At 42.6% G+C, this 15,722-nt stretch overlaps 1 protein-coding gene across 1 annotated transcript in view; it reads left to right on the forward strand.

Annotated features, from left to right (window-relative positions):
* Positions 1-15,722, forward strand: part of LOC124004867 (cAMP-dependent protein kinase type II-beta regulatory subunit-like) — a 46,238-nt gene that overhangs the window by 12,624 nt on the left and 17,892 nt on the right. Inside the window, exons 2-6 of the mRNA XM_046313697.1 lie at positions 6,777-6,812; positions 13,670-13,722; positions 13,979-14,071; positions 14,480-14,586; positions 14,838-14,991. Of these exons, the coding sequence (XP_046169653.1) occupies positions 6,777-6,812; positions 13,670-13,722; positions 13,979-14,071; positions 14,480-14,586; positions 14,838-14,991 (443 nt within the window). The remainder of the gene's footprint in view (positions 1-6,776; positions 6,813-13,669; positions 13,723-13,978; positions 14,072-14,479; positions 14,587-14,837; positions 14,992-15,722) is intronic.

A 15,722-nucleotide genomic window follows, 5' to 3' on the forward strand; every position in this document is an offset into this window, starting at 1 on the left:
CTCAGAACATGAGAACATATGAAAGCTGGTGGTTCCTTTTAACATGACACTTCAATTTTCCAAGGTAAGAGGTTTTAGGTTGTAGTTAATATAGTATTTATAGGACTATTTCTCTCTATACCATTTGTAATTCATATACTTTGACTATTGGACGTTCTTATAGGCACTTTAGTATTGCCAGTGTAACAGTATAGCTTCCATCCCTCTCCTCGCCCCTACCTGGGCTCGAACCAGGAACACATCGACAACAGCCACCCTCGAAGCAAAATCCGCGGCCCTTGCAAGGGGAATAACTACTCCAAGTCTCAGAGCGAGTGACATTTGAAAAGCTATTAGCGCCCACCCCGGTTACACCAGCCTAATCTCAGGAGTTGATAGGCTTGAAGTCATAAACTGCTCAATGTTTGAAGCACAGTGAAGAGCTGCTGGCAAAACGCACAACAATGCTGTTTGAATGAATGCTTACGAGCCTGCTGCCGCCTACCACTGCTCAGTCAGACTGCTCTATCAAATATCAAATCATAGACTTTATTATAACATAATAACACACAGAAATACGAGCCTTTGGTCATTAATATGGTCGAATCCGGAAACGATCATTTTGAAAACAAAACATTTATTATTTCAGTGAAATACGGAACCGTTCCGTATTTTATCTAACGGGTGGCATCCCTAAGTCTAAATATTGCTGTTACATTATAGAACCTGTCGTGGTAATTTCCTGTATTACTAAACATTGAGAGAGCAAACCACACACAAGTCAGAGTTATATTATAAAGTCCATCTTTTAATTATATATGAGCTTTACTATAGCCCTGTGACTCTCAGATCAATTCAGTGTCTAGAAATGAATTCTCTGAGAGTGCTTACTGTAAGGGATTTCCTCCTCTTCTTCCGAAGAGGAGAGGTGAGAAGGATCAGAGGACCAATATGCGGCGTGGCCATGGTTCTTTTAATAAGACATAGTACACATGAACAACTGAATACAAAAACAATAAACGTGGAATGAACCAGAAACCCAAAATAGTACCGTGTGGTGGAAAAACACAGACACGGAAACAAACACCCACAAACACCCAGTGAAACCCAGGCTACCTAAGTATGATTCTCAATCAGAGACAACTAATGACACCTGCCTCTGATTGAGAAACATACTAGGCCGAAACATTGAAATCCCCAAATCATAGAAAAACAAAACATAGACTGCCCACTCCAACTCACGCCCTGACCATACTGAATAATGACAAAACAAAGGAAATAAATGTCAGAACGTGACACTTACAAAACAATTCTTAGTATCATTTATAGCCAAGACACATACATCTCAACTCACATGACGAAACACAGATCTCAGGAACAGTTCACAAAGAACATTTTACTTGAAAGAGGAGTATCCCATAGCCGGATAGCATTAGCTATAAATTATCATTCAGTTTGGTCTCCTAAATAAAGTTCCTATCTCATTCTTGGTACAACATGGTACCAAACCATTACCTCATCCAATGGCATATATCAATTGTCAATTTTAGATACGCCCATCTCAAATACACCCCCTCCTGGACAAGCTTACTGCAACTCGCTGTTGGCTGGGCTCCCTGCCTGTGCCATTAAACCCCTACAACTCATCCAGAACGCCGCAGCCCGTCTGGTGTTCAACCTTCCCAAGTTCTCTCACGTCACCCCGCTCCTCCGCTCTCTCCACTGGCTTCCAGTTGAAGCTCGCATCCGCTACAAGACCATGGTGCTTGCCTACGGAGCTGTGAGGGGAACGGCACCTCAGTACCTCCAGGCTCTGATCAGGCCCTACACCCAAACAAGGGCACTGCGTTCATCCACCTCTGGCCTGCTCGCCTCCCTACCACTGAGGAAGTACAGCTCCCGCTCAGCCCAGTCAAAACTGTTCGCTGCTCTGGACCCCCAATGGTGGAACAAACTCCCTCACGACGCCAGGACAGCGGAGTCAATCACCACCTTCTGGAGACACCTGAAACCCCACCTCTTTAAGGAATACCTAGGATAGGATAAGTAATCCCTCTCACCCCCCCTTTAAGATTTAGATGCACTATTGTAAAGTGACTGTTCCACTGGATGTCATAAGGTGAATGCACCAATTTGTAAGTCGCTCTGGATAAGAGCGTCTGCTAAATTACTTAAATGTAAATGTAAATGTAAGCTCACCAAGACAGTGAGCCTCTTAGGTCATATACTAGATCAAGATAAGGGCAACCTCAGAGGGGACATACAATAGTTACAGACACATTCCCATAAGAAGACAAGGCTGCATTCTGTCCTATCCCCTTCTGATATTCTTCATAGCATCACATGGTTTAACAGATATATTGACATATGAAGACAAGCCTGACCTCTCCCCTCTCTGGGCCCCGAATGACTAAGCCCTGGGAGAAGAGAGGAAAATGCAACTGCCAACAGTATTATCCAAAAGAAAACATCCTAATGAGAAATATCTCACATAAGCATTATTATGTAAATAAAACATGTTATTTATCAATGTTAACTAACTAATTATGATTCTGCTACCACAAACCTTCAATGTTATGTCATAATTACGTAAAATTCTGGCAAACTAGTTCGCAGCGAGCCATGCGGCCCAAACTGTTGCATATACCCTGACTCTGCGTGCAATGAACACAAGAGAAGTGACACAATTTCACCTGGTTAATATTGCCTGCTAACCTGGATTTCTTTTAGCTAAATATGCAGGTTTATAAATATATACTTCTTTGTATTGATTTTAAGAAAGGCATTGGTGTTTATGGTTAGGTACAATCGTGCAACGACTGTGCTTTTTTCGCAAATGCGCTTTTGTTAAATCATCCCCCGTTTGGCGAAGTTGGCTGTCTTTGTTAGGAAGAAATAGTCTTCACACAGTTCACAACGAGCCAAACATCCCAAACTGCTGCAACTCTGTTGCAAGAGAAGTGACACAATTTACCTAATTAAAATAAATTCATGTTAGCAGGAAATATGAACTAAATATGCAGGTTTAAAAATATATATACTTGTGTATTGATTTTAAGAAAGGCATTGATGTTTATGGTTAGGGTACACGTTGGAGCAATGACAGTACTTTTTCACGAATGCGCACCACATCGATTATATGCAATGCAGGACACGCTAGATAAACTAGTAATATCATCAACGATGTGTAGTTAACTAGTGATTATGATTGATTGATTGTTTTTTATAAGATAAGTTTAATGCTAGCTAGCAACTTACCTTGGCTTCTTACTGCATTCGCGTAACAAGCAGGCTCCTCGTGGAGTGCAATGAGAGGCAGGTGGTTAGAGCGTTGGACTAGTTAACTGTAAGGTTGCAAGCTGATAAGGTAAAAATCTGTCGTTCTGCCCCTGAACAAGGCAGTTCCTAGACCCCCATTGAAAATAAGAATGTTTTCTTAATTAACTGACGTGCCTAGTTAAATAAAGGTGTAAAAAAAATTGTCCAAACCGGTGTCCAAAAAACGATTTCCGATTGTTATGTTTCTGCCACTGTGTCTTCTTATTGTCTTGGCCTTAGGCCAATACAATTGAAGTCCGAAGTTAACATACACCTAGGTTGGAGTCATTAAAACTCATTTTTCAACCACTCCACAGATTTCTTGTTAACAAACTATAGTTTCGGCAAGTCGGTTAGGACATCTAGTTTGTGCATGACACAAGTCATTTTTTCAACAACTGTTTACAGACAGATTATTTCACTTATAATTCACCGTATCACAATTCCAGTGGGTCAGAAGTTGACACACACTAAGTTGACTGTGCCTTTAAACAGCTTGTAAAATTCCAGAAAATTATGTCATGGCTTTAGAAGATTCTGATAGGCTAACTGACATAATTTGAATCAATTGGAGGTGTACCTGTGGATGTATTTCAAGGCCTACCTTCAAACTCATTGCCTCTTTGCTTAACATCAAGGGAAAATCAAAAGAAATCAGTCAAGACCTCAGGAAAAAAATTGTAGACCTCTACAAGTCTGGTTCATCCTTGCGAGCAATTTCCAAACGCCTGAAGGTACCACGTTCATCTGTACAAACAATAGTTTGCAAGCATAAACACCATTGGATGACGCAGCTGTCATACTGCTCAGGAAGGAGATGCGTTCTGTCTCCTAGAGATTAAGTACTTTGGTGCAAAAAGTGCAAATAAATCCCAGAACAACAGCAAAGGACCTTGTGAAGATGCTGGAGGAAACAGATACAAAAGTATCTATATCCACATATAAATTAGTCCTATATCGATATAACCTGAAAGGCCTCTTAGCAAGGAAGAAGCCACTGCTCCAAAAACACCATAAAAAAGCCAGACTACGGTTTGCAACTGCACATAAGGACAAAGAGCATACTTTTTGGAGAAATGTCCTCTGGTCTGAGTAAACAAAAATAGAACTGTTTGGCCATAATGACCATCATTATGTTTGGAGGAAAAAGGGGGCTGCTTGCAAGCTGAAGAACACCATCCCAACCGTGAAGCACGGGGGTGGCAGCATCATGATGTGGGGGTGCTTTCCTGCAGGAGGGACTGGTGCACTTCACAAAATAGATGGCAGGAAAATTATTTGGATATATTGAAGCAACATCTCAAGACATCAGTCAGGAAGTTAAAGCTTGGTCGCAAATGGGTCTTCCAAATGGACAACGACCCCAAGCATATTTCCAAAGTTGTGGCAAAATGGCTTAAGGATAACAAAGTCAAGGTATTGGAGTGGCCATTACAAAACCCTGACCTCAATCCATTAGAACATTTGTCGGCCGAACTGAAAAAGCGTGTGCGAGCAAGGAGGCCTACAAACCTGACTCAGTTACACCAGCTCTGTCAGAAGGAATGGGTCAAAATTCACCCAACGTATTCTGGGAAGCTTGTGGAAGGCTACCGAATAGTTTTTACCCACGTTAAACAATTTAAAGGCAATGCTACAAAATAATAATTGAATGTATGTAAACTTCTGACCCCCTGGGAATGTGATGAAAGAAATAAAAGCTGAAATAAATATTATTCTGACATTTCACATTCTTTGGGTTATAGAAACTATTTCACAGCGGTTTAGATGGTTCAATTATTCTCTACACTATACTTTCTTGTTTTGTCATAAAAACTGAAATTAGGCAAACTATTTGAATTTTTGCAACTAGGAAATGGCAGGTAAATAAAACTTGTTTGAAAATCATTTGAATTTGACAAGTAGTTAATAGCCTATAGATAATTAGCAGGCTGCACGGGTTGCGTAACAATCACATTTTGGAACAGTGTGTGCATTCTGACATGACGTGCATAAAAAAACTCACTCTGGGTGGAACTCACTTGTGAAAAGGTTAAAGGGTTAGGGGAAGGGTTAGCTAACATACTAGTAGCTAAAAATTATTCGGTCGTTGCACTGTTGCTAATTAGCTAAAATTGTCCATGATGAGATTCAAACATACAACCTTTAGGTTGCTAGACATTCACATTATACATCTCCCATCCACTGCGACCGACCACCCTCCTTTCGTTTTCCTTTCGTTTTTTCCAAAAGTAACCTTCTGTCTTAGGAAACATACCAAACGTCATACTAATTTGATTGTCCCGGATTTACATTTACTATGTTACGTCTAGTCTATGAGACAAGGCTGGTATTTTTCATGTGTAGGTGTAGTTCACTAAGATTACATTTTGTTCTCATTTAAAGTAACTGTCCAGTGTTTCCAGATTTCTATGAAATTTGACCTATAATGAATTACGATATGAGAGAAATGTTTTTTCTTCCATAAAATGTGAATTAAGTGTGTTATTAAAATGCAGCTTTTCTGTGTTAGAATGATGTAGGCGTACCCCAACAATAGAATGGTGTGGGCGTATACCGGTCATTAAAAATATTCATGCGAGTAGACCGCTGATTGGCCAGCTAACCATCCTCTATGAGGCAACAGAAAGCATTTTAAAAAAGTCTGTTTGAGATACAAGTTTGAGAAGGGCTTTTTTAAGTGTTTTTTTTTTCTCCAATTCATGCTTTGGCCGCAAATAAAAGTATAGGATGAGTTATTTGTGTATGAGTTAACAGAATATTGGGGTTTTATGTTAGGTTTCTGTACATCGGCTGATGTAAAAAGGTTTTATAGATACATTTGATTGAATATGAACTTTTAACAGTTAGATTTTCATTGGACAGATTCTTGATCAGAGAAGCAAAACACACAAAGGACTCAGCATCACTTCCTTATTAGGAGTTTTTGGTTAGCAAAGGGTGCTTTCTTCCCTGGTGTTTTGCAAAGCAAATATATAATAGAGAGTTTGGACATTGAGGTTTCTACCAAAAGTATTATGACTGATTCCATGGCTGCCATGTTAGCTCCACATGGGCAATATTGATGAAGTTATCAAAAAGAGGGGATATGCATTCAGCATTAGGTAACATCTGTGTTTAACATAAAAAGATTAGAACATGTATATACCATACACTGCAATATTTCTTGATTTGGCCTTAAAGCTGAGATCTGCAAAAGGTGAAACAGTGCCAATGGTCTCCCCAGGCGCATTTGTTATTGTTTTTGATTTGTTTCGGAAAAGGAGAAGATGAGCTTCCAGAAAAGTCATTTCAAAAAATCGTAGGACACACTCTGCTGTTCTATCGCGTGTGCAATGATATGCAATGATGTCTGAGGGAATAAAACAGTGTTCGTTGTTTGAAGTTCTATTTGTTGTTGCAAACTGACATGGCAGTTTCACCACAACAGATTCCAATATAATCCTATATGATCACCTCGCTTTTCCACTTTTTTTCAGCTCCTGTGATGAGTCGATTTATTAGAAGAGCATCAGGTGAGTGTGTTATTTGAGTTGTTTCTGGTGTGTTTAGGGTAGAACAAAAGCCTGGACATTATGAGTACAGTGGTTGCTCCACTAAAGGTTTGTTATTATGCTGCGGGACTTAGAGGTAATATTGTGGTTTAGTACGGTACCCTGCGTCACCACTTCATTGATCCTGACCAGCGCAAGGGGGAGTTGGAGCACTGATTATGCTTTTGGGTCCTACTGTGTCTCTAACTGACAATGAATGGGCGACATAAACCTAAATAGAAACTGATAATTGTGCACGACTTCAGTATTACTTACTAAAACTATTGCTACACTAAGGTTTTTATTATTTTATTTTGTTAGGATTATTTTGCTGTTACAGTAGTATTGTAGCCCTCTCCCGACCAGTCACGTTGTACAGTGCCTGAGTGGCGCAAAGGTCTAAGACACTACGTAGCAGTGCAAGCAACAGATGCTGGTTCAATACCCGTGCTGGCCTCGACTGGGAGACCCATGAGATGACTGTAGGTATTTGGTTCTCTCCCTCTAAAATCATAAATAAATATAAAACGGGCTTTATTTACAAATTAGTAACCATGTCTCACCCCATGTTCAAGATTGGCCTTTTTCTCACTCATTTTACATTATTTGAAAACAAAATAATCTCCAAAATATATATATTTTTATATATATTTTTTTAACAAAGCGATTATTATTGTTATTAATTTAGAATGATATAAAATCCCCTTGGATATTCTCACAGATATATTATTAACACAGTTATTAGCAGGACAATATACACTGCTCAAAAAAATAAAGGGAACACTTAAACAACACAATGTAACTCCAAGTCAATCACACTTTTGTGAAATCAAACTGTCCACTTAGGAAGCAATACATTTCACATGCTGTTGTGCCAATGGAATAGACAACAGTTGGAAATTATAGGCAATTAGCAAGACACCCCAATAAAGGAGTGGTTCTGCAGGTGATAACCACAGACCACTTCTCAGTTCCTATGCTTCTTGGCTGATGTTTTGGTCACTTTAGAATGCTGGCAGTGCTTTCACTCTAGTGGTAGCATGTGACGGAGTCTCCAACCCACACAAGTGGCTCAGGTTGTGCAGCTCATCCAGGATGGCACATCAATGCAAGCTGTGGCAAGAAGGTTTGCTGTGTCTGTCAGCATAGTGTCCAGAGCATGGAGGCGCTACCAGGAGACAGGCCAGTACATCATGAGACGTGGAGGAGGCCGTAGGAGCGCAACAACCCAGCAGCAGGACCGCTTCCTCCGCCTTCGTGCAAGGAGGAGCAGGAGGAGCACTGCCAGAGCCACAATGACCTCCAGCAGACCACAAATGTACATGTGTCTGCTCAAACGGTCAGAAACAGACTCCATGAGGATGGTATGAGGGCCCAACGTCCACAGCTGGGGGTTGTGCTTACAGCCCAACACCGTGCAGGACGTTTGGCATTTGCCAGAGAACACCAAGATTGGCAAATTCGCCACTGGCGCCCTGTGCTCTGAAAGCAGTTTCACACTGAGCACATGTGACAGACGTGACAGAGTCTGGAGACGTCGTGGAGAACGTTCTGCTGCCTGCAACATCCTCCAGCATGACCGGTTTGGCGGTGGGTCAGTCATGGGCCGCACAGCCCTCCATGTGCTCGCCAGAGGTAGCCTGACTGCCATTAGGTACCGAGATGAGATCCTCAGACCCCTTGTGAGACCATATGCTGGTGCGGTTGGCCCGGGGTTCCTCCTAATGCAAGACAATGCTAGACCTCATGTGGCTGGAGTGTGTCAGCAGTTCCTGCAAGAGGAAGGAATTGATGCTAGGGACTGGCCCGCCCGTTCCCCAGACCTGAATCCAATTGAGCACATCTGGGACATCATGTCTCGCTCCATCCACCAATGCCACGTTGCACCACAGACTGTCCAGGACTTGGCGGATGCTTTAGTCCAGGTCTGGGAGGAGATCCCTCAGGAGACCATCCACCACCTCATCAGGAGCATGCCCAGGCGTTGTAGGGAGGTCATGCAGGCATGTGCAGGCCACACACACTACTGAGCCTCATTTTGACTTGTTTTAAGGACATTACATCAAAGTTGGATCCGCCTGTAGTGTGGTTTTCTAGGATGTGTTATTTTAGTGTTCCCTTTATTTTTTTGAGCAGTGTATAAGGGTCATATTGGTCATGGCACCCGAGTGGCGCACAATGGGATTGCCTTGCAGTTCTCAAGCTGTATCCCCTGAAAGCACACAAGGTTCAAGACACGAGGGCAGGGGGCACTGGATGGGCCGAAGAGCTGCGCACAGAAGACAGACCTAGCCCATGGGGAAGGGAGGAGGAGGAAGGGGGGGGGAGGGAGGGGGGGTGGACCGCCAACCCACCACACTGGGTGGCACAGAGCAACACTTTAGGGGGCGTTGCACTAATAATGGGGCTGACTAGGGAGACGTTCCCGCTGTTCTTAGTGCCAGTCTGCACTTTCAATACTGTGTGATTTTCTGGATTTTTTTTTCTCATTTTGTCTGTCATAGTTGAAGTGTACCAATGATGAAAATTACAGGCCTCTCTCATCTTTTTAAGTGGGAGAACTTGCACAATTGGTGGCTGACTAAATACTTATTTGCCCCACTGTATAATAGCCCATTATGGGCTATTAGCAGGATGATATACCTTTACCAACACCTCTCTGTATTTTGATACTTTCTGGATGGGGTCTCCAGAGTGGATGGGGGCACACACAGTGCAAAATGCGTTGCTACAGATGCAGGTTCGATACAAGTGCTGGCCGCCACCGGGAGACCCATGAGGTGGCTTTTGGTTTTTAATTTGGAATCCTCCAATCCTCTATATGTAATTATCGGCGGAGAGTCACATCATATTTTTCAATACATTTACATTTACATTTAAGTCATTTAGCAGACGCTCTTATCCAGAGCGACTTACAAATTGGTGCATTCACCTTATGACATCCAGTGGAACAGCCACTTTACAATAGTGCATCTACATATTTTAAGGGGGGGGGGGGGGTGAGAAGGATTACTTTATCCTATCCTAGGTATTCCTTAAAGAGTTGGGGTTTCAGGTGTCTCCGGAAGGTGGTGATTGACTCCGCTGTCCTGGCGTCGTGAGGGAGTTTGTTCCACCATTGGGGAGCCAGAGCAGCGAACAGTTTTGACTGGGCTGAGCGGGAACTGTACTTCCTCAGTGGTAGGGAGGCGAGCAGGCCAGAGGTGGATGAACGCAGTGCCCTTATTTGGGTGTAGGGCCTGATCAGAGCCTGGAGGTACTGAGGTGCCGTTCCCCTCACAGCTCCGTAGGCAAGCACCATGGTCTTGTAGCGGATGCGAGCTTCAACTGGAAGCCAGTGGAGAGAGCGGAGGAGCGGGGTGACGTGAGAGAACTTGGGAAGGTTGAACACTAGACGGGCTGCGACGTTCTGGATGAGTTGTAGGGGTTTAATGGCACAGGCAGGGAGCCCAGCCAACAGCGAGTTGCAGTAATCCAGACGGGAGATGACAAGTGCCTGGATTAGGACCTGCGCCGCTTCCTGTGTGAGGCAGGGTCGTACTCTGCGGATGTTGTAGAGCATGAACCTACAGGAACGGGCCACCGCCTTGATGTTAGTTGAGAACGACAGGGTGTTGTCCAGGATCACGCCAAGGTTCTTAGCGCTCTGGGAGGAGGACACAATGGAGTTGTCAACCGTGATGGCGAGATCATGGAACGGGCAGTCCTTCCCGGGAGGAAGAGCAGCTCCGTCTTGCCGAAGTTCAGCTTGAGGTGGTGATCCGTCATCCACACTGATATGTCTGCCAGACATGCAGAGATGCGATTCGCCACCTGGTCATCAGAAGGGGGAAAGGAGAAGATTAATTGTGTGTCGTCTGCATAGCAATGATAGGAGAGACCATGTGAGGTTATGACAGAGCCAAGTGACTTGGTGTATAGCGAGAATAGGAGAGGGCCTAGAACAGAGCCCTGGGGGACACCAGTGGTGAGAGCGCATGGTGAGGAGACAGATTCTCGCCACGCCACCTGGTAGGAGCGACCTGTCAGGTAGGACGCAATCCAAGCGTGGGCCACGCCGGAGATGCCCAACTCGGAGAGGGTGGAGAGGAGGATCTGATGGTTCACAGTATTGAAGGCAGCCGATAGGTCTAGAAGGATGAGAGCAGAGGAGAGAGAGTTAGCTTTAGCGGTGCGGAGCGCCTCCGTGATACAGAGAAGAGCAGTCTCAGTTGAATGACTAGTCTTGAAACCTGACTGATTTGGATCAAGAAGGTCATTCTGAGAGAGATAGCGGGAGAGCTGACCAAGGACGGCACGTTCAAGAGTTTTGGAGAGAAAAGAAAGAAGGGATACTGGTCTGTAGTTGTTGACATCGGAGGGATCGAGTGTAGGTTTTTTCAGAAGGGGTGCAACTCTCGCTCTCTTGAAGACGGAAGGGACGTAGCCAGCGGTCAGGGATAAGTTGATGAGCGAGGTGAGGTAAGGGAGAAGGTCTCCGGAAATGGTCTGGAGGCCAACCGTAGGCAACATGAGTCTCACTAGTGTTGAGTAATGTGCTGTTAAAAGTGATGTATGCCTTATTTATTTAAAGAGCATATTGAAGATAGAAGCAATAGGATTTGAAGCAATAGCCTACAACTATTTTAGCACCATTTTGCACTGCTCTGAGACAAGCATGGGGACTGGTCTTGATAAATCAATGTGATTTTTATTTTCACTGAATCTCCATTTGGGTATTGGATAGAATACAATTATACAATTAGGGTGTAGAAATGTTATGCTCTTAGTGTAACCTTTATTTAAGTAGGCAAGTCAGTTAAGAACAAATTCTTATTTACAAGGACAGTTGGGGAATTGAACCCCGGTCTCCCACGTGCCTACACAACACAGGGATTCTTTATACAAATAGCCAAGTACTGTAGCCTACTCCCGACCGTCACGTTGTACAGCGTCATATTTTCCATTCCAGAGCTTGGAATAGAAATAGAAACACCATAATGTTAATCAAATTAATTAAGAAAAAATGTCTTAAAATCATTCCCATATACTATGTTCTTACAAAAAAATGTTTTAAATTCTCTAGTACAGCCTTTATTGAAGGCTATCAAATGCTTCTCAAAGATGCACTCTGGTGGTCAAACTAGCACTAACTAGCATTAATGGTACTAGTGTCTGGCACTTAAATAACGTGCCATAGAATTCTGTGGCACCAAGTAAGCTGTGGCGCAGTACGCTGCAACTTTTAAAGGACAAACCACTGTAGGGATATGCTTCTGCTGTAGTCTATTTTAACTTTTCAACCGTGAAATACCCAGTCCCAGAGAGCCTGAAATCAGCAGTGATTTAGTCAGCAGCACTGTAGTGTCTGTTCTTATAACAACACACCACCATTTCAATAATTGACTTGCTTTACCAGGAATCTTCAATTTTCTACAGTACGGTACTTCTCTGTCTGGACTGTTAGTTTAGTCAGCAGTCTACTTACAAAACAGAGATGTCTCTTACTCAAGGATACTTTCTGAAGTTACACAGGTAGTCAGGCTCCAGACTTTTTTAGGTCCACTCTGTAGTAAAGATCACAGAATGTTTTTAGTTCTATTCTATCATATTATTTTGATTTTGTTTAACATTAGAGTAAGAATGAGTATGTAGGACAGGTAAAGTCTCCGGTCGTTGTGGATATGAAAATCCCCTGGATAATGTAACTGGTCGGTATTAACACTCACCGAGGCCATTAATCCGATCTCTTCCTCCACTGTGTTTCATTTTACCCAGCCTCGCTTACAATAGAGATGAATTATCACCGTCATCTCGATCTTCCTTTAACAAACCCCAGGAAGGAAGTCAATCACAAAATGATGTGAGTTGAAACTTGCGGCAGCAGGACCGTGTTGATATGAGGATCCATCCTAGTCTGTTGTGTGGGAAGTTGAGGTTATTGATGAAGACGGACAGACAGAGGAGTGACTGTGCTGTTATCTGGATAGTTAGTAAGAGGATGGTTGACTGGAGGCATCTAGGAGCTGATTGGCTAGGCCGGTCAACGATACTGACCACTAAGCTCACCAATGATCGTAGCACTCAGTCTGGTTGACCAGGCTAGCTGTTGGGCACTCATGACAGAAGAAAGGTGAAAAGAGAGGCCCCCTGGCCACCCATCTTTAAAGTCTTAAGGTTTGGGCACAGTGCCTTTGTTTTTGTGTGGTATTAGAGAAGCTGAACTGTGAAAAACTCTGAAAAAGGTCTATGGCATCTTCAATCAAAAAGTCTTTATTGTGTCAACTTCAAGTGTAAAATGAAGGTATTATCACCCCATAATAAATACAGTATGTGCTTTATGTTAGTCACAAGTAGGGTCTGAACTCTGGCTCAATTATGGTTGTGTTAACTCACTTTTTATCTCTTTGATCTGTTTAAAAAGTGATATTTTATTAGGATTACTAAATCTCTCAGAGATGTCATGGATATCCACGTATTTTTACAATATATTCCTTTGTTGGAACATGGACCTCGTATTATCTTTAATGAATCTCTTACACAGACAACGTACATCTTGAGGAAGTTCGTTATAGGCCCAATACTTTAAAACAAGGTTGCGTTTAATAAAATCATTTTACACAAAGGCTCTAAATCCACCATGAAGAAGACAGTTGCTTATAGGATCTGTAATGGATTAAATACAGTGACACCTTTCTGTGCACAATCTTGTATTTCTACTTTTCTTAGATTTTTTTGTTAACCTTTTCTGACAAGCAACATATGTCTTCAACAGAATGTGTGTTTCTGGTCAGCATATTGTATTTTCAGTGAATGTGAATGTCTTGCAGTAACTTTCAATAACCTCTTCTATCATACAGTGTGTGCCGAGGCATTCAACCCTGATGAAGACGAGGAGGACAAAGAGCAGAGGGTAAGATGGCCCTGCATTTCAAAAATTGGTACTGTACATGAAACTATTACAGAGACTACAGAGGAACTGTTGAAGAAATGAATTCTGGAGATAAAAAAAAATGATGACAAGTTAAATGTCAGCTATGTTTTCTAAAGGATGTTGTACTAGATGAGTATTGGTATTAGTGTGTGGAGTATACAGATAATTGGATGTGAAGGACAAAAGACGTGTTGTTTCAAAATATCTTTGTCAATAACTTTCCATATAACAATAGCTTTCCCTGGTGACCAACCCTAAAACAGACGAGCAGAGGCAAAGACTACAGGAGGCCTGCAGAGATATCCTCCTGTTTAAAAACCTGGACCCGGTAAGATGAAGAATGTTATATTTTTAGTCCCTCGTCGTACTGTAGTGGGTCTCCCTTTCCCTCCATTCACTATCTGCTATGGTTCATTACACACGCACACGCACACACGCTATACACAGAAAAGAGAACAGAGTGTAGCCTGGGGCCAGTAGCTTTGTGCCATGGCCCGATGCACTGTGGGATTGTTTTGCCAATTATGTTTAAGTACTGTAACAACATGTAGCGAGGAATCAAGTTGAAACATGTATCCTACGTACTGTATGTATGATGCTGTGCAATGTGTAATGAGTCATGTGTAACCTAGGGCCTACAATGTTTTCTATTTGAATAGACTGCTAGTTTGATATACTCCTCAGGTCTTTGTTTCAGTCTGTATTTTTATTTATTGTTTGTTATCTCACACCACAGGAACAATTTTCCCAAGTACTTGATGCCATGTTTGAGAAGTTCTTTGAGGTAGGAGAGCACATCATAGATCAAGATGACGATGGGGATAACTTCTATGTCATAGAAAGGTAAACCCTGACATACTATAGTAACCTTAACACCTAACAACCTCATCAAGAGGTTTGAACTTCTTGGCGTAAATGGTTAAACTGTTGGACTGACAACCTTTCGGGGTTACTCCCCAAATGTTCCTCCCATACATCATAGTATATTTGGCAATAGTTTCATTTCAGTTAATCACTGTATTTTGTCTTGAAAGGACTATTATATGATCCAAATTGTTCTCTCTAAATCTCGTCCTCTCTCCCCCCTCTCTCAGAGGGATATTTGATATCTGCATGAGGGTTGATGGCATTGAGAAGATTGTGGGAGCCTATGATAACCGGGGGAGCTTTGGAGAGCTGGCGCTGATGTACAACACCCCCAGGGCTGCTACCATCATAGCCACCTCGCCCGGGGCTCTCTGGTGCTTGGTGAGTGAATTATTTTCTGCCCCCTAAACTGTTCCTCATAGTACATGCAGTAACCGACAGTACTGTACAGTGCATATTGTATGATGCAGTAGCAGTTGTCTGGGAGTTTTCTGGGAAACGGTCATTGTCAGCATGGCTCAGTCGTCAATTTTGCATCAATCACATGGACAAAATGCCTGTAAGGTGGTGCAAAGTATTCAGACCCCTTGACTTTTTCCACATTTTGTTACGTTACGCCTTTTTCTAAAATGGATTAAATATTTGTTTCCCTCATCAATCTACACACAATACCCATAATGACAAAGCAAAAACAGGTTTTTAGAAATAAAAACTAAATAACTTAAATATATCCATTTACATATGTATTCAGAGCCTTTACTCATACTTTGTTGAAGCACCTTTGGCAGTGATTACAGCCTCAAATCTTCTTGGTTATTACGTTACAAGCTTGGCACTCCTGTAATTGTTCAAACTTCCATTCTTCTCTGCAAATCCTCTCAAGCTCTGTCAGGTTGGATGGGGAGTGTCGCTGCATGGCTATTTTCAGGTCTCTCCAGAGATGTTTGATCGGGTTCATGTCCGGGATCTGGCTGGGCCACTCCTGCGTTGTCTTGGCGGCGTGCTTAGGGTCATGGTCCTGTTGGAAGGTGAACCTTCAACCCAGTCTGAGGTCCTGAGCGCTCTGGAGCAGGTTTTTACATTTTTACATTACATTTAAGTCATTTAGCAGA

Source organism: Oncorhynchus gorbuscha, linkage group LG02 (assembly GCF_021184085.1).
Source record: "Oncorhynchus gorbuscha isolate QuinsamMale2020 ecotype Even-year linkage group LG02, OgorEven_v1.0, whole genome shotgun sequence".
Lineage (NCBI taxonomy): Eukaryota > Metazoa > Chordata > Actinopteri > Salmoniformes > Salmonidae > Oncorhynchus > Oncorhynchus gorbuscha.